Source organism: Elephantulus edwardii, unplaced genomic scaffold (genome assembly GCF_000299155.1).
Source record: "Elephantulus edwardii isolate Elephantulus edwardi_28Jun2011 unplaced genomic scaffold, EleEdw1.0 scaffold00182, whole genome shotgun sequence".
NCBI classification, from domain to species: Eukaryota; Metazoa; Chordata; class Mammalia; order Macroscelidea; family Macroscelididae; genus Elephantulus; species Elephantulus edwardii.
In genome coordinates this window covers 3,868,391-3,888,763 of record NW_006399932.1, presented here as the reverse complement: position 1 = coordinate 3,888,763, position 20,373 = coordinate 3,868,391, and the positions used below count along the sequence as shown (strand labels likewise).

Sequence of the window (20,373 nt, the reverse complement as noted above, 5' to 3'; positions counted from 1 at the left end):
ATAAAAATAATAAAATGATAAAAAAATAAAATAATAAAAATCTTTTTCGGTCTCCTTCTCCCTCCTCCCCCGCATTATATCTACAGATATTATACACACGCATACACATGCACCTCTAATATAGGTAGCTCTTGTGGCTCAAATCCATCATCAGCTCCATGGAAGAAAGATAAAGTCTTCTTACTTGGTATTTACAGCTTCAGAACCCAATGAATGGCCAGCTGTGAGTAGATTCTGATTCAGCATCAGTGAGAATGGAGAGATACTTGATAAAATCCGTGCACCAAATTGTCTGTTTTAAAAGAATGTGTATTAATGAATCAAGTTCAGGCTCCTACCTCAAAAGCTAAGTCTCTTGATCATCAATTCCTAAACATGACTTCCCATTTTGTGAGCATCTGAGAAATTTTCCACAGACATTTGCAATCATTGCCTTCCTCTCCCTTCCCTTCCTCCTTTCTTTACATTTCTATGGATTGTGTATCTAATCTCGTGCTTTTTACCCTGTTAACTACCTGGAAGGACCTTACAGGATTGCTATGTCAGTCACCATTTGCATATGCACTCTTCCCAGAATTTAAGTGGACCCTTTTTTAAACAAAACTCCTTTCTCTGTTTAACTATTCTACTGACTCTTTTCCAGCAAAGACTACAGTGTAAAGAGCAGTCCTCTCACAAACATGAATGTGCTTTGTAAACACAGTAATCTTGAAGTCGTGGGAGTAAGGATTTGATTTGGTTAGTGTCCTTTAGAGGTATTTCAAGATCTTCTAGTTATACATCTGTCTAAACCAGTCACCTTGGAACTGCTGATGGTTACTTTATACTCATTTGCATTTCCAGAAACTCCAAATCTGCCTCAATAAAGCCATTTAGAAAATCCCAATCTCTTGTAAGGAATTACATTTTTCTAAGAAGGACCTAGGAAACAGGATCCTGAATAGAATGTCCCTGAAATTGTTGGCATAGGAAAACCAAGAAGATCAACAAAAGATTCTTACCTTTAACACCAAAAGTATATATGGACATTACTGTTGTGTGTGGGGATTGAAAGCATTCTAGATTGATTAATGTGCTACCATTTTTGCAATTTATGTTTCGTGTTACAGTATCGGTTGCCCCACATTAACCACCTGTTAAACACACTTTAAAGTTAATGTATGTATCCAACATCTTCCACTTGCCATGAACACTTTTCTTACCAAAGTACTTGAAACAACATCTGTCATTACATCAAAGAAGGTGTTATTGCCATGTACAGCTGTGAGACTTCTAATAATTATGCCTTTAAATACAGTCATAATTAAATCGGTTAAATGTCTAAAATTTCATCAAGAATATGTAAAAATGAGCTCACTTTCTTCCTTTTCCAAGTCTTGTTCCATAAACTTTAGTTTTGCGTATATTTACCACAATCATTTCTCTATATAAGAACAATCTTTTGCTTAAGGATACATATCTAGTTGTGAAAAGTGCTTTTTTGGGTGTTGTGCTGTTGAAACCTGTTTGAAGAGTGTTGCCATGGTTTTGAATTCTGTCTTTTAAAAGAGAAAACCCGTCTAGAGAATGTGATATTTGTTGGTACTGGACCAGTATGAAGATTTCTCTTTAAGAATCTAGAAAAGTCATAAACTTATTGCTTGTTTAAGAGGGGGAAGAGCTGCCCTCCAGAAAATTAATCCAAACAAAACAATACAAACAAGAACAATACTCAGTGAAATTTCAAATTAAATTTAATTCATTTGTTCCAAAAGCAACTAATTTGTCCAAGCATTGAAGTGATCATAATTAATAGAAACTTTCTTTCTTGGGCTGATTAACCACCGAAAACCATGCCAACATTGTAACTGTAAGCAGTGAAAACCAGTATTTATGAAGGGGATTGTGCAAGAATTTGTGTAACAGATGGGCATTTTATCACTTGATGTTTGGAATTCCCTTGAAAAGTAATGCAATATCTTGTTATTTATGAATGAATGAACAAATGATTGTGCTCTGTTAATTGCATTTTCCTTACAAAGAAGTAAAATAAATATTTTTTTCTCTCTGTTTAGGCTATGTTAGCTTATATTAGGTAGCCTCATAAATTCTGATGCAAAACCAGAAAAAATGATAATTATGTTTTTATTACAGATACTGATCCACGAGTTTTAGAAAAACAAGAATTACAGCAGCCAACCTATGTTGCCCTCAGTTACATTAATAGGTAAGTAATTTTCAGAATTTATAGCAGCTTCGTATCTGTCACATTTTGACTTTGAAAATGTTTCTTCTTAACGTAGAAAAATGTTTTCAGCCTTCAAACATTTGCATGAGATTATTTAAAACAACTTCTACATGGTCTTTCCATGGTTTTCTGTTGGGGGCATGCAGAATTGTAGTTCTCTGTATATATGGCTGAAAACATGACTGATTTATAAGCTCATTCTGGAAGCATTTTATATGCATGGTTAGAATATGCTCTTTTGACTTCATAAGGCTGTTTGGGGATTAATGGATTTATGTTTGAGTGAAAGTTTTAAACCCTGGGGCAAAAAGGTACTTTATAAATGCAAAACATTGTTGGAATATCACAATTTATCAGACTATAACTATTTGAGATATTTTATTATCAGTAAGTCACTTATGTCACCGATTATTTCTTTCTAAAACATATCCTCAGAAACTAACTCCTTTTGTGTGGAGTTCATGAATTTTCATTGAAACTGAACATGTGAGCCCAACTTTAGGGAATAGTTTAGAACCTGATATATCAGGTCTGAAAGAGGACCTCAGGTTATAGCCAACTCAAATAATTAAGTAGACAGTAATTTTTGGCGAGAACCTGAAATCAACTTAGGTTAAGAAAACATACACCCTAGGAATAAAATAGGCAAAGTAAAAGCAAAACTAGTTTTTAATGAGAATGCAAATCTCACTGCTCATAATTCAATAGATTAATTTATTTTGATGATCCTTTTGCTATAAGGTAAAGACTGTTCCAGTCTCTTGGTACCAGCACTGATATTCAAGGTCTGAAATGGAAAATGGAGAATTAATTATCTGTACTATTTAATTCTTAATAGACTTTTTTAAAAAAGAAAACATTTAATTCTTGCCTAGATAGAGGTTTGAGTTAAAATAATCTATGCTCGATTTCAGCCTCTGGTGGCAAACTAGTTAAGTGTTCAGCTATCAGCAGCTCCATGGGTGAGCAAAGTGGCAGGCAGTCAATGCCTATAAAGGTATAACCCAGGAAACCTTAAGGGATAGTACTTCTCTGTCCTCTGGGGTCTCTACCAGTGATAATTGACTAAATAGTAATGGTTTTATGGAATGAGTGTTCAATTCCTATTCCTTAAGAAGCACTTTTTACAGAGGCGAACGGTTCAAATCCACCAGATGCTCTGCCGGGGAAGGAGGGACAATCTCCTCCTGTACCAGTCAGATCTGATTTGACGGTACACGCACACAAAAATAATAAAATAAAAAACAACAAAAAAAAAGAAGCACTTTTTAGAAGATATTTAACATAAACATATTTGCATATCTCCATTAGAATTTCTGTTTATCAACCTTCACAAGAAGTAAAAAAAATTACCTGTAATTTCATTACCCATACTTTTTTCAGCTTGAGAAGTTTCAATATACATTATGAGTACATATTTAATGCTTATAATTTTTTGAAGCAACAGCCCAATATTGTGGAATAGGATGAATTAAGCTTATGGATTAATTGTGACCATAATGGCATTTTTAATGGTGTGAAACATGTGTCTTCTATAGTCTAGATACTTTCATGTAAAACTGGACCTTGTTTTAATGAGTGTATGAAATTTTCGCATGCATTCTTCATGTTTATGTTGCTGGAATATTGGACAATGAGTACCTGTTAGTCATCTATGTATGATTTGGGTCTATAAAAGAAGCCAAAGTATAGGTGCAAAGGCCACACACAAAGAACCACCAGAAAACCTACCAAATGCAGTGGTTTAGCATGAACTATGCAATAAGATATGCCAGAATCTCTCAGGGTCAAGAAGTAATCAATGGGTGTGAAATTTCTTCTCTAATACTTCTGTGATAAAGTGAGTAACTATAGAAAAAAATTATTGTTGTGGACATTATAGAAAGTCACAGAATTTAAGGAAAAATAGTCTTTAAATTCTAATACTACATTCTCACTACCCAGTATCATTACTGATAGCACTTCAATGCACATTTTTTCAGATTATTCTCTGCACATGTTTATGTTGGTATTATTTCCAACCATAAATTACATGTACTGTTTTCTAATATGCTATTTTTAGTCATAATTTATACAATCCAATTTTATAATACATTTTAATATATCTATTACCCAGATCATATTTATATTTTCCCTAGTGATCCTTTATATAGAGTTTATATGAGTTGTTTTATTTTTAATCTCAGAGAAAAAGAAGTCAATTTTGCTGAGCAGTGAAGACATAGAACAAAGGACATCTTAACTACTACTAGGGCATTTGTTTATATAACCCTGATGTATGGTTGTGCATCTTGGAATTGAGTTGAAGTTCTCTTTGGGCAGTTAACATGTACTGAACCATCAGTTGAGTTTTGTTGTTGTTGTTGTTGTTGTTGTTGTTGTTATGTGCCGTCAAGTCACTTGCAACTCATAGTGATACTCTGTACAACAGTCCTAAACCCCTCTCTATCCCTTGCCAATCTTATTATCTCCGACACACCTATCCCTATTACCCCAGTAATGGCATCAGTCCATCTCATTGAGGGTCTTCTTCTCCTGCGCTGTCCCTCCACCCTCCCAAGCATGATGTCCCTCTCCAAGGACTGATCTCTCCTTGCAACATGTCCAAAGTTTGTCAGATAAAGCTTCAGAATCCTTGCCCCCAAGGAGCATCCTGGTCTCTCCCTCTCTAAAACTAACCTTTGTTCTTCTAACAGTCCATGGTATATTCAGTACACTTCTCCAGCCTTACACATCAAAGGCAATCCTTCAGTCATCCCTAGTCATTGTCCAGTGCTCTGATGCTTAGCAAGTAATTGCAAAGACTGTGACCTGGTTCAGGCACACTTTGGTCTCCAGACTGACATCGTTGCTCTTCAGTATTTTGGAGAGGTCTCTGACAGCAGACTTTCCCAATGCAATTCATCTTCTAATTTTCTGGCTGCTGATAACAACAGTGTTGATTCTGGAGCCAAGCAAACTAAAGCTGTTAACAATTTCAATCTCTTCATCATCTGTCATGATGCTGCCAATTGGTCTAGTGGTGAGAATATTTTCTTGATATTAAGCTTCAATCCATATTGAAGGCTGCAGGCCTTGACCTTCTGCAGCAAGCACTTCAGGTCCTCCTCAGTTTCAGCAAGCAGGGTTGTGTCATCTGCATAACGCAGATTGTTTATGAGACTTCCTCCGATCCTGATGCCACATTTCTCCATCCTTAAAATGGAACTAGGTTTTTGGAGTATAAGCAAAGAAGACGATTCAGTAAAAATAGTGCTTTTATTTATGCAGTTGTTGTTAGATGTCATTGAATTAGTTCTGACCAGTGAATAGCAGAAACAAACACTGCACTGTGGCATCCTTACAGTCGTTGCCATGTTTGAACACATTGTTGTAGCTGCTGTGTCTTTTTGTCTTATTGAGAATATTCCTCTTTTTCACTGACTCTGCTTTACTTGCCATGGTGTTCTTTTCCAAGGACCATGCCTGTGCCGAACTCTTACTACCCTTGCCTCTAAAGTGCATTCCAATTGGTATTTTTTCTATTCTGTAGAATATGTGTATAACATGCTTACATATGGAAAGAAAAATCTTTAATTCCCTTAAAAATAGAGCTGTTACAACACCTAAAGACATTTTAAAATACAGATGGTTCAGTGAGTATAAGTGGAATGAAATAAATTAGTGCAGGTTATAGAAATGAATATTACAGGGCAGGGGGCTGGGAGGAGAAGGTTAAGAATTTTAAGGTTAGGAAGTTATGTTCCTTTTGTGAGATGAAGTTAATGATTAGCAAACTGATAGCTATGCATACTGGACATTTAATTACTAAGTCTGTCTAATATTTTTCTTTCTGGGGGTAGGGGGAGATGTAGAAAAAAAAGATTTTTTAATAAACAGATACCAAAGAGATAATACTAATAAGATTTAACATTTACAAAACACTTTTATGACCTGGGCTCTCTATTAAACATTTTACATTGTTTATTAATTTTATTCTTCCTGCTAACTATATCTCTTTTTCCATAGCCTTGAAACTAATTTGTATTTCTGACAGTTCTCTGTTGATGGACTGCTCTAGCTAGTTTAAAATAATCTGAATATTTTACTTGTATATGATAATAATGATATTGTTTGATAATTTATGTATACTGTTGCATCACCTCTTTTTATCTATAAAAATAGGGATCTAGTGCAGTGATTTGGCCAGGTAACTATCTTCCAAACTTGTTATCTATGTGTTTCCTACTGCCAAAGGGGCCCTTTAGAGTAGTGAGAGAAGGTCTTCACCCTGAAACCTACAGCGTCCCTTTTCAGCAGGAAGTAGCTAAGAGAATACGCCATCCCCTTTTCCTTACGAATCAGGATGACACTCTTGAGTACAGAGATGAGAATGGACTAGAGATACCAGAGGTCAGACAGTGCTGGAAGTGGTATTGCTCTACAACCCAGCCAGTGTTTCACACACTAACAATCCACCTGGAATACCAGAAAGACCTCCACCTTAAAGATAAGGTCCTAAAAAAAAAGATAAGGTCCTAAAGACTGAATAATATGGCCTTCTGTAAACCCACCCTAATGCCAAAATCAAGTTATCATGTATCTTCAGAAAAGAAAGGGTTTGACAGTCAAGTCCCAAGAAATTAGAGGAATTTGGGAAACACTTGGGACTTTTCCTACATCTGTCCGAATAATATAAGTATCCAGACCTACAAAGCTCAGAACTGTCTGCTAGAAGAAAATGGTCTGCAGAAGAATGTAGCAGAACTTACAGTGTGTATTAGACTAGAAAAATTACTAGTCGTTGAAGAAACAGGAAACTGTGCCCCTTGGTCATTAAAACACAAAACCCTGCATAAGATGAGCCAGATGTCGGATCTCCAAGACAAAGACTGGGAAGCAGTCATTGTAAATGTATGCAAGGATGCAAAGGAAAAAATAGCTAAATACATTGTCTTGAATAAAAATAAAATCAGTGTGGAGGCTTTTGCCCCTCCTTCCACCAGAATGTGAATGAACTGCTTAATGAAACCTTTCTTCTTCTTTTTCCCATTTCTTCCCATTCCAAAACCTCACCTAATCCCCTCAAAACTCACACTCTTGAGCTGTTTCAGTTGGACTGACTTTTGCTAGATTATGGTCAGTCATAGCCTCATAAAATTGTTGTAATTAGCTGAGTGTGCACTGACGTTCTATTTATTTCATATAAACAAGCCCAGAGCAATTTTTTTACTCTAAAGGCGACAATTTTTTTTCTTCATGAAACCACCTGTTTGTGGTATTCTGAAAGCCGCTGTATTTATTATAGTGCAAAACATGCGTTCCAGTTTCCCTCCTTTGTCTACCAGATCCAAAGTTCTTCTGTGTGCTCCAGCCTGAGACTAGAGTTTGTGGCCTAAATGCATGTCATAAACATATTACATGCTGTTAGGTCTCAAATACCAGACATCATGCTACCACTTTCTTAGCCTATGTTTTTTATGAACATCAGTTGAAACAAGCCTGAGATGGCTGCCTGCCAGGTTGGCCCTGTAAGATCTCTAGGCTGGTTTGGTCTGCTTATTATTGTGTTCTGAAAAGCCCATGTGCTCTTGCGGGACACTAGGAAGCTGGCAGAAACACCAGTAGGAGAGGTGACTTGGCAGGGCTGAGTGATAGGATTCTCTGGATAAACACTGGGCCTCCTTGTTCAACAGCTCTTTACATTCTATAGTTTGTTCCTTGGGTATTAGCATTTTAAAACAGGTTGCTTACACGATTCAAATCACATCTGTTCATCTTTTAAAAGCCTGCCTTAGATTTCACTATCATAATTTCTGACCAGTCTTCCTTTCTATATTCCTTTTTGAGGCCACTTTAACTGCTACGTAATTTTTTTCCTCAAATTTTCAAACTGACTGGAGATCATTAGAGATGAGCACTTGAACAGTATAGAGACAGGCTTGAGTTTCAACTTTTAAAATACTTTTCCTGTGTAGAACCTGTTTCTGTAGGCTCCGTCTGAAACAAGGGCTGCTGTGTTTTTAGTATCTCATATCATAAACTTAAGTCTCTGGTGCATCACCTCGCTGGAGCCGTATTTACTCTGGAACTTCAGAGTCTTAGCCCAACCTTCCTTGACCTGCTTCCACACTAAGGAGTTACCAATAGATCTCAAGTTAGAAGTTACTAGTTTAGATTCGTTCCCTTTTCTTTATGGCCCTGACTGCTCCAGTCTTCAGCTTCGCAGAAGCCTAATAAGTACCTCTTGACTGTTGAGCCACTACAGGAAAGGGTGATTCATCCCACAACTTTCCTAACCTCACTGGGACTCTCACACTGGCTCCGTGATCCTCTCACCTGATCGAAAGCCTGCCAAATATATCACACTAACAGTTTAAACATTTCCTGGTGAATTCTAATTCTTAAGGGGGTTTCTGATCCTCTTTAGCCAATACATCTGGTTCCTTTGTCAGCACAGAGAAGACAGGAAGTTTGGTGGACAGTCTCAAATCCTTTTTCATCTTAAATTCGTCTCTTTCACCCATATTCTTTACATTCTTTTTCAGATTTGTTAAAAGCCAGCACTACTCCTTGTACTCAACAACTATCTCGCCTCTCTCTGCTCACAGTTTCCCTCTCCCCTTCTTTCTTCAATCACAATTCGTACATCCTAAGGTTTTTGCTTGGTGTCTCTTTATCAGTAACCACCATATCCTGTGTGACACCTAATCCTGCCTAATCTCTGTGATTATCTAAGTATGTGATGCTGTGCATCCTTTTCTCTGTTCTATTAACACTCTCTTGCTTTGTTTTGTTTTCATGTCACATCTTTTCATGTAAATTGATTTAGCTTATTTTGTTGACTAACTACATGAAATTCTGTATTACGTAGGTACAACAATTTATCTAGTCATTCGTTGGTCAGGGTAGAGTTGTCCATAGATTGTTATTATTGTTGTTGTTATGTACTGGCAAGTCAGAACCAATTCATAGCTGACACTCTAGAAGGTGTTCAGGGGTAGTAAATCACACAGGAAGTGAATGCCCATTTTTCTCCCATGGAGCAGCTGGAGGATTCAAACTGCGTGCCTTTGTGTTAGCAGCATAACTCCTTACCACTAAGCCATATAGATTGGTTCCTCTTTATTTTACTAGCTAACAATCTTTTATTTGTATTTGTTCTTTAGTAGATTTTTAAGTCACATCACTTTCTTCTGTTCAAAACTCACGTATAGCTTTCTGTCACGTGTAGAAGAAAAGTGAAATTTCTTTTTTTATTTTTTTTTTTAAGAAAAGTGAAATTTTGTACCACGTCCACAAAGCTTCGTGATCACTGCCCACCCTCACTCTGACTAACCCCAGCCAGTCATAGCTCCTGCTTCTTGGTCACAAGGGGCCCGTTGACACAATGGGTTAATGCTCTTCTCTGCTGGCTGGCATCTCTCCTTCCAGTGGAGCTTCCTTCAAGTCATTCCTCATCTCCTGCAGGTCTATAGACAGTGTCCCTGCACAGCAGGCCTTCCGTGACTACCAATTCCAATTGTTTCCTCCTGTCGCTCTCTGTGCCCATACCCTGCTTTACAGCCATTGTTACTGCCTAGAGTCACCCTGCCCTTTGCTTTGTTACAGAGCGCCTTTCTTCCTCCCCAGAATGTGAGCTCCACGGGGTCAGGGACTTTGTCCCTGTGTCCTTCACACCTCAACAATGCAGAGTACACAGTATCCATCCAAGTATACATTCAACAAATGTGTTTTTAATAAATCCATGAGCAATGAGCACAGGTTTACATGTGCATATGTTGTGTTGTCGTCCCATTATGTGCTCGTCTTTCCCTTTGCTGCTTCTTCATACCTTACTGAATGGAAAGTACCTTGCAAAAGATGTGGAACTAAATCAAGGGACTGTTGTATGAAGTGGCATATTATATAACATAAGGGATGACCTTGGAGATTCCCCCTCCACCCCCACCATACACATTTACAAAATGACTCAAGGCGCTACACCTCTCTTATTTCATTTGGAAATTCAGATCGCTGGCAGTAATCTACTTGATTTATCACTTTCCCCTTATGTGCAGCACCTCGGAGTTAATTAAGAAGGCCATGAATCTTCCCTCCATAGCTCTAGTGCACTCCATTTGCAGGATACTCTCATATTGCTGAGACTGTTGATTTGGGACCTGAGTTGAAACATTACTTAATTTTCTCACATTGAGGTTCATTATGCTGAGCCTAAAGACTAGTCCTGCCTTTGAAAGCCCCCCTAACTGGCAAGCGTAAAAATAGTTCCATGTTCCCAGTTTTCTAAATAACTTGCTCTCATTTCCTCCATGATGGCCAAGACTTTGCTCGTTGGCTGAGAACAGTGTGGTCAGGTTAGCCCTGTGTCCCCTAAAAGACCTCCCTGTCTTCAGTCACAGTGTCAGATCTCCTTCCCCAGAGCTGCCTACCTCCGGCCTGTGCAGAGGTTGCTTACAACAACAGCAGAAGGACATTCCCAGGTTCAGGGTGATAATCTTCACAACACATGACACCATCAAGCCCTAATTAATGAAGATGACCAAATCATACAAAAGCATTAACCTAAACACCTTGAAAGGCTGTTGTTGTTGTTTGATGCCGTCAAGTCATAGACGACTCATAGCGACCTTATGAACAAACAGCCTGAACACTGTTCGTACATAGAGTTTCGGGAGGCAAGCCATTTCGGAAGTGGATGCCGCTCCTGCTTCCAGGCTTGATTTAGTCGGGAAGCTCCAGCCAACACTGTCCACCATGGGTACCCATTACCACGATTGGCACATCACTGTCACAGTCTTCAGCATCACAGCAACCACAACTTGAAAGGCTAGAGATTAATTTAATCAGAACTATTATGTTAAGAATTAAATGCTTAATCTAAAAACTTTTCCAGGTTTTCATAATTTTTAACACTTACTAGTGTCTCCTAGTTGAACACCTACTATATGCACTGGGCAAAGCACTTTATTATGTCATGTGTAATCTTCACACTGCAATCCGTGGTATTAACAAATAGATTGGAGGTTCTAGGCCTTCCAAAAGTACCTCAAAAGAAAGGACTGATGACTTAGCCTTTGACAGTTTGGTGGACTACAGTTGCACCCTTACACTTATGAGTAAGAATTGACTAAGAGAATTTGGTTTATTGCTTGTTTGTTTAATGTTCTTACTGGTCTTGCAATATCCCTATTATTGCCTTTTTACACCTAAGAAAATGGATTCCCAGGGAATTTGAAAGCTCTCTTAACCTTTTTTTTGTGCTTTAGACCCTTTGGCAAACAAAGTTAATGGACTATTTCTCAAAATAGTATTTCCCCATTCGTAAACTAAAATATATAACATCACAAAGAAAATCAGTTATATTGAAATAGAGTTGTGAAATACCAAAAATTGCAAATGTGTGTGCATGTACACTTCTTTAGTAAAGGTTTAAATAAGTACACCTATAACTGGGTTGGATAATCTTCAGTAAAATCTTGCCTGCATGTGAAATCAGTGAGATTGTTCTGTAGTTTCCACATTCTGTTGGGTCACCTTTCTTTGGGATAGGAACAAATATAGATCTCTTCCAGTCAGATGGCCAAATGGTTGTTCTCTGAGGAGAGACCGGTCCTTGGAGAAGGACATCATGCTTGGGAGGGTGGAGAGACAGCGCAGGAGGGGAAGGCCCTCTATGAGGTGGATTGATTCAGTGACTGGGATAATCGAGATGGTAGTGTCAGAGACAGTGCGATTGGCACAGGACAGAGCAGAGTTTAGGGCTGTTGTACATAGGGTTGCTGTGAGTCGCAAGCGACTCAACAGCACATAACAACAACAACAACATAACTGGGTTAATAACTTTTGTAATTTTAAATTGGTGATGAGCATAAATAGAGCAAGGAAACACTGCATAGTTCAAGATCAGGAAATGTATACACCAGGAGTGCATTCTATCTCCATACCTTTTCATTCTGAGGAACCAATCATCCTGGAGGCTGAACTTGATTAGGAGGAATGTGGCATTAGGATTGGAAGAAGACTCATCAACAATCTTAGTTACGCAGATGACACAACCTTGCTGAAATTGAGGAAGACCTACGGACTTTGCTTCAGAAGGTCAAGGACTGGAGCCTTTAATATGGATTGAAACTCAACATCAAGAAATCAAAGATTCTCATCACTAGGCCAATTAGCAGCATCATGATAGAGAAGAGATTGAGATTGTTAACAGCTTCAACTTTCTTGGTTCCACAATCAACACTCTTGGTACCAGCAGCCAGGAAATCAAAAGACAAACTGTGCTAGGAAAATCTGCTGTCAGGGACCTCTCCAGAGTACTAAAGAGCAATGATGTCAGTCTAGGGACTCTGGTGTGCCAGGTGAAAGCCATGGTCTTTACAATTATTTGCTATGCATCAGAGAGCTGGACAATGACTAATGGTGATAGAAGGAAAATTGATGCCTTTGGGTTGTGGTGCCGGAAAAGAGTGTAGAATATACCATGGACAGCTAAAAGAACAAATAGTTCTGCCCTGGAGAGGGTAAAACCAGGCTACTCCTTGGAGACAAGGATTTTGAAGCCCCATCTCAAATACTTTGGGAATGTTGCCATGAAGGATCAGTCCTTGAAGAAAGACATCATGCTTGGAAGGGTGGAGGGACAGCACAGGAGAGGAAGACCCTAGATGAGATGGATTGATTCAGTAACTGGAGTAATGGGGATAGGTGTGTCAGAAACAAGGAAATTGCTTGAAGATAGAGTAGAATTCAGAGCTGTTGTACATGGGGTGGCTATGAGAAGCTATGACACATAGCAACAACAAAAACAAGAACATAAACATATTTTGAAATATCTGTAACTCTGTACTGCAATATTGACTGTCAGTGACTGCTGTGGTGCAAAGTCATTGTTGATACTGTTGTTAGGTGTCTTTAAGTCGACTGCAACTCAGTGACCCTGTCAACAACACATTAGAACATTGCCCTATCTAGCCTCGTGATTTCCCCCGTGTTCAACTCCATTGTTACAATAACTGTGCCAGTCTGTCTTGTTGAGAGTCTTCCTCTCTTTCTCTGACCCTCCACCTTGCCCAACATGATGTTTTTCCCAAGAACTGGCCCCTAACAACACCATGCCCAAAATATGTGAGATGATGTTTCACCATCCTTGCCTCTAAGGAGTACCCTAGTTCACTTCCTCCAAAACAAAGTCATAGATGTTGTTAAAATATTATGGTTAGTTGCCTTTATTTATATCTAAAAGAAATACTACAGTTAGAGCTTAGTAAAAGCAAAACTGAAAGTTTTAAAATCCAGATTCACAGGTTTGAATTTTACCCACCGAGTTAACTGTCACAATTACTATATGATCATACTTTTAGAAGTGTTTGGATTAAAAAAAAAAGTGTTTGGATACAAATATATACAAGTCCATATAATCTTTGCTCTGTCTTATATTTTATAGTCCCTTCTCATGCCAGTAGCTTGGCTTTCTATAAGAGCATTCAAATATTTAACACTTTGTCATGCTGCCTATATAATGTAGGTCATGGCAGAAGCAAGATTAAAACTAAAATGTTTATAAACATGTCTGCTTCATAAGAAATTTTACAAATTATTTGTATTACCTTAAGAAATCACACATATTCTTACTGGACCATATTTTTTTATTTTAAAAGGTTGTTTACACAGTGATAGAAATATTCAGTGTTTTGCCCAAGTTTGCATGAGTAGTATTTCCTTGGGACTTGAACCCTCTCCCCATAGTTTCACTCTAGATCCCTGTTTGTAGCATTATTTTAGATTGCCTTTTTATTTTTTTTTTTAATTTTTTTTTATTTTATTATTTTTGTGTAAGTGTACCATCAAATCAGATCTGACTGGTACAGGAGGAGATTGTTTCTCCTTCCCCGGCAGAGCATCTGGTGGATTCGAACCGTGCGCCTCTGGGATTGTACTTGCAGCTCCTTACCACTAGGCCACCAGAGCTCCCCATAGATTGCCTTTTTAATAAAGTAAAATTATGTTAATGATTTCTCCCAAAACTCAACTGGGAATTGAGGCATAGCTAAAGTATCTTCTAATCTCGAACTTTGCTGCCTTGCCTTGTCCACATTGCTTCTAAAAATCCACAGTTTAGGATTTACACACATACAGTTCCTTAATCACACATGCAGACCATGTGGAATTACTAGACTTGAATAATTTAAGTGCTAGCTTGTATTTTATGTCATTGTCTCCAGTTGCTGATAAAACCGAACGAGAGAGGAGGATTTTTCATTCCACATAAGCAGGTGGTAATTTAGACTCTGGTCATTGCACTCGTGTCAGTCCTGTCCCAAGGGTTTCTCCCCTTGCCTTGATGCAAGTTAGTGCATTTTCCTTGACAATCATTTACGGTGCACCGTTGCTAAGTCTGCACACGTGCTGTTGGACAAGTAAAAGGATTTGCAGAGAAGCCTTCCCAGCGGTTTCCACCTTGCTTGATCACTGAAATTTCCCTGCAGATTTAGGTGACAACATGGTCCATGTAATTTACAGATGGTGGGGCCGGCATACAATCGTTCTTGCCAACACCATCTCTCCCTTAATGAGATATGATTCAGCATGCCAAGACCAGAAATTGGATCTGGCTTGCAGAGTCTTCCCTGCCTTCTCTGCAGTACCTGTGTGCATCTTTCCATGACTGTGCCAAGCTTAGCTGACTTACCACCAATCAGTAGTTGTTCCTCTCAGAAAAATGGCATTACTTTGGCTAATTGGATGTTTGTACCTTTATAGCAGGTATTTTCAAGTTTTTCCTTGTCCGAACTAAGCTTAACAGCAAAGGGTAACTTGTATTATTATCTTCCTGCTGAGAGAAAGAACGCTAGCACAGCCATACTGATGCCTGGATATTTTAGAATAAAAGGAAATTAATTCCACTTGGTTTGTTTATTTTAATTTTGGAATGGCCAGCTAGACTTGAGCAAATTAGCTGGGCATTTGCTTCAACTTATTCTGTGGAACCATACAACAATTTCTTCTTTTATTTTTTAATTATTGCTAATTTTATTGTGTTCAGCAGTAACCAGATTTAGTGATGTACTTTAGGCCAAGCAAATATGATGAAAAACTGATTTCTTGGTTTATCTTGGAGAAGATGAAACCAGTTTCTCCTTGGAGGGTAGGATTTTGAAGCTCCATCTCAGATGATCCTTGGGAAAGGATATCATATTCCGAAGGGTAGAGGGACAAAGCAGGAGAGGAAGACCCTGAATGAGATTGATTGATACAGTAACTGGGACAATGGGGGTAGGTGTGTCAGTCAGTTAGACTAACTCAGGGCTGGCTCAGAACAGGGCAGGCTTGTACACAGGGTCACTGCGAGTTGTAGGCAATGCAATGGCACATAACAACAACAACATACTGTATTAATCTTTGTAATATGACACCCAAGACATTTTGGAAAACCCAAGACCAAAATGTGTTTAATAATAAAATCACATTGTGGTCTTAGCTCATTTACTTTTTTAAAAAAAATTGAAATGAAATTCACCTAATATAAAATTAGCCATTTGACAGTCAACAGTTCAGAAGTTTTTAGTATATCATTCACAATATTATGCAAGTATTCATGTATTTTTTTCTAATCATTTACCTTTCAAAAGAAAAATGCCTTTTGCTCCTTGACATGTATTTGTCTCTAGAGCAAAGGTAGCAAGATTTTAATTTCTAGAGTTACAAGAACATGTATGTATAGAAAAGTAAAAATATCTTCATTCAAGACTGCAGCAATGAACTTTAGTGTGCCAGAGATTGTGAGGTTGGCGCTGGATAAGACTAGGTTCAGATCTGTTGTTCACAGGGTCACGATGAGTCATATTCAACTCACAACACCTAGCAACAACAAACTTGAAAAATTATTATAAACTCTACACTTTCTAATTCTCTGTGTCACAGTGCATGTTGTAATTCCTGACATATACTCCATTCCGAAGGCCAGGTCTAGAAGTCTACCTGATTTAAGCCTTTTAACATTTTTATTCTTCCAAATAGCAGAGCTTCTCCCATTACTGTCATCTCTTCCATCCACTGTTAAGTTTATTAGGCACACTAAAAGTTACTAACTGTACCATGTGTATAATAATAAAAGTAGAGTTGATGCCTTTGAGCTGTGGTGTTGGAGAAGAGTATTGAATATTCCATGGACTGCTAGGAGAACAAACAAGTTTGTCCTAAAGAGGGTGAAGCCAGGCTGCTCCTTGGATGCAAGGATTCTGAAGCTTCGTCTGACATACTTTGGACCTGTTACAAGGTGGGGTCAGTCCTTGGAGAGGGACATCATGGCTTGGGAGGTTGGAAGGACAGTGCAAGAGAGGAAGACCTTTGATGAGATGGATTGATTCAGTCTGGGGTAATGGGGATATGTTGTGTCGGAGACAATAAGACTGGAAAGGCATACAGCAGGTTTTAGGAATATTGTACATAGGATCTCTATGAGTCACAGGTGACTCGACGGCACATAACAACAACAGCATAGCAAAACATATTAATATCTGGTGGTCTTTGATTCAATATATATTTGTGCTTAGATTCTTTTGTTCAGCGTGTTTTTAGAGATTAGATTAAACTAAAACCAAACTCAATACCATTGAGTTGATTCCAACTCATAGTGAAGCTGTAAATCTTAAAGTGGGAATGCTCTCCATCTTTCTACACAGTGTAGATAAGTTGATTAGAAGTAGGAAGCCTTTTTGATGGACCTCCGAACATACTCCAGATTACACCACCAGAACTTCTGTATTGTACATATGCCAGTATACTTTGTTTTTATTTATTTCTGTAATAACCTATGATATGGCTATACACAGTTTGTCCATTTTTTTGTTGGTCTTTATTGTGGCTTCATGTGCCACTGAGTCGATTCTAACTCATAGTGTCAGAGTATACTATTCAATATTTTCTACAAGCTAAAACAATTTTGTCACTTTTCTCACTCAAATGTATTCGGAACATTTTTGTCTCCAAATTATTTTTTTACATTTAATACCTAGAGTTCATTAAGTACTTCCCATCATTGACTGTTTGATTGCTTCCCACTTTTCATTCTTATACTGTAATTATACTGTAATTCCTTCTAGAACTGCAATTTAGAGGTGTGAATATTTTTACATTCTTTGATACATTTTATAAAATTATTTCTTGCAAGGACATTTGTCAATTTGTTGTTGTAGTTGTTAGGTGCTGTTGAGTATGACTCATAGTGATGTATGAACAACAGATCTGAACCCTGTCCTGTCCTGTGCCATCCTCACATTTCCTGACACACTAGAGCTGTCACATTGCAGCAGTCACTATTTCAGCTCATCTGGTTGAGGGTCTTCTTCAGCTTTACCCACCCTCTGCCTTCCTGAGTATCATGTCTGTCTCCAAGGAATAGCCCCTCCTAGCAACACGCCTAAAATACGTGAAGCGAAGCTTTATCATCTTTGGCTCCAAAGAGCACTCTGGCTGTACCTTCTCCAAGACATATTTGATTGTTCTTTTGGCAATCCATGGGATGTTCAGTACTCTTCTCCAACACCACAGCTCGAAGGCATCAATTCTTCTTCTGTCATCCTTATTCATTGTCCAGCCTAACGAAGCATACATAGCAAGTGGTCAGAAAGACCATGACCAATCAGACACACCTTAGTCCTCAATAATTTGGAGAGGTCCCTAACTGCAGATTTTCCCAGTGCAGTATATATCTTATAATTTCCTGATTGCTGGTACCAAGGGTGTTGATTGTGGATCCAAATAAGATAAAGTTGTTGACAGTTTCAATCCTTTCTCCATCTGTTGTGATATTGCTTCTAGGTCCAGTGGTAAGTTTTCTTGACATTGAGATGCAGTTCATATTGAAGGCCATATTCTTTGCTCTTCTGCAAGAAATTATTCAAGTCCTCCTCACCTTCAACAAGCAAGGTTATGTCATCTGCATGTCGCAGGTTATTGATGAGTCTTCCTTCAATCTTGATGCTACATTCTTCTTCATAATCTTGTCAATTTAGTCTAAAGCAAAAAGATAGTATTCATAGAATACTAGTGTGATGAACCTTGGACTTTGATATATCAAAGCTATAACATCATCAGACAATTACTAGATATTTACAACATATTAAGGAAGTATATAATATATAAGCTGCCTTCTGAAATTCTTCCAAAAAGGATACTTGTGAGATCTAGACTAAAACCAAGTCTTATGGCCCTAACCCCTTTTAACAATAGTCCAATCATTTCTGCAGAATCATGGAATCTTTTTTTGTTATATATTTAGAACTGATAACATTTGGGTGAGTCTTGAAGAATGGAGGTCATCTTGTTCATGTATCTCTTCTTTTCACCATTTGTGAAACAGATGGCTGTGTATAAATCACGAAGACCCTGGAAGAATGGAAAGCCATAGACAGAAAAGAGTGTGCTGACAGATTTCTGCCCCTCTCTCAATCTCTCACTTCTCTCTTATAGCCCCCAATCAGAAATCTAAAGTGAGTGCCCTAATTTAAAAAATAGTCTAGGAGTGAACCTTTGGTTTAGTGTTGATGCAGACCCTAGCTCACCCAGTTCTTTATTACATGAAATCTCTTGGTCTTGCCAATTACCCTGGAAATCCAATCTGTTTTCTTTTGTTTTTCCCAAACTTGAGCAGCTGGAAGGTTTAACTACTCCCTCCTCTTTCTTATGCTACTGCTTTTGCAAGTTATCAGCTCAGAAACCCACAGAACTTTAATGAAAGTAAGAAAGACCTGGAAAGAACTTTCCATTCAAGGTATGAAGAGAAGGTGAGATAGGATTATCCCTTGAGAGTCCTCTAAGAATTTTGTTTATTCAAAAGCTTAAACTAATAGAAAAGTGTGAAAGTAAACTGACATTTCCCAGCAGAGATATGCCCACCATAGTGATCACAGCAAACTGCATTCTCTTGCTTCTCTTTGCATTTACTGAGGTTCAGAAAAAGAGCAATGTAGTGTGTAGACTTTGTGCTGTTTCAGTTGCAGCCACATATCCATATGCTGTCCATTTCTTGCCTTCCAGGAATACCCCTGAGGAAATTACTGTATCCAGAGTCAGCCTTTAATTGTGTTTTTCTCACTTGTGACAGGAATAGAATTTTGTATCTCACTCCCCACCTCCATTCGTGCCAAACTGTCACAATTCCCTCATCACCACTTCAGTGTGCACAAAGTGAGGTGTCATTACTATATTTATAATAAAAATATGGTAAATCATCTGTGACTGGTGTAGAAAGAGAAGGTAGGGATAAAAGAAAAACAGCACTCTCTTCCCAAGTTAAATTCATGCTAGCATCTGTTCATAGCATTTTCTTGAAAGAATCTAAGGTTAGTGGGAAGCTCCCACTCTCTAGTATAGAGTTGCTGAATGTATTGTCTAGTGTTAATGTGTTTCTTTCTCTTAGTGAATCTGCTTCAAAAGAAAAGTGATGCCAACCTGCTGCTCCTATAAAGTCTTCACTTCCCTAGATTACATTACCATATTTTGTATTAGCAGGGGAAGGAGAATTCCAATACTTGCAGTAGCGTTTAAATTGAACATTCATGACAAAATACAGAAACATATGTATCCGAGAGATATGTCGTTTGACAGTTAATATTTCTCTGTATCATTTTGGTTTTGTATGTGCAGTGGCCATGTTGGTCATATGTTTTTATTCATGTAGTCATATCTTTATACCCTACCGCCTGACTTGTTCTAGAGATGGAACAAGACAAACTTCAGAAGTAAATTCAAACAAGATGTGCAAGAATGAATTTCTTTTAGGAGTAAGGGGGGAATGCCGTCTACTCAAGAAGGATTTATGATTTGGGGCTTTGTTTTTTCTCTTTCTTTTTTCATTAGTCTTTGGACTTACCAAAATCTAATGCTCTCAAGATTTATAAAATACAAGAATCTTTCATTTCTTATCAGTAAAGTTCAAGAAGGATTAATCAGTACTTTACTGAATATACTCCAAAAAAATGTGTCATATAGAAAGACAGCATTTCTTAAAGAGGGAGACATTTTCCAGTCTTTTTCATGTAGTCAAATTTGGAGAGATTTAAAGATGTTGTGGCCCATGGCCTTTATTCATCTGCAGCAGTAATTTTGAGATATCAGAAGATTTGAGTGATAGACATTTATGTGTGTTAATATTAGCTATA

The 20,373-nt window shown here is 38.0% G+C and overlaps 1 protein-coding gene across 1 annotated transcript in view; it reads left to right on the top strand.

The window, feature by feature from the left end:
- Nucleotides 1-20,373, top strand: part of JAZF1 (JAZF zinc finger 1) — a 499,696-nt gene that overhangs the window by 284,433 nt on the left and 194,890 nt on the right. Inside the window, exon 2 of the mRNA XM_006896121.1 lies at nucleotides 2,134-2,206. Coding sequence (XP_006896183.1) covers nucleotides 2,134-2,206 — 73 coding nt within the window. The remainder of the gene's footprint in view (nucleotides 1-2,133; nucleotides 2,207-20,373) is intronic.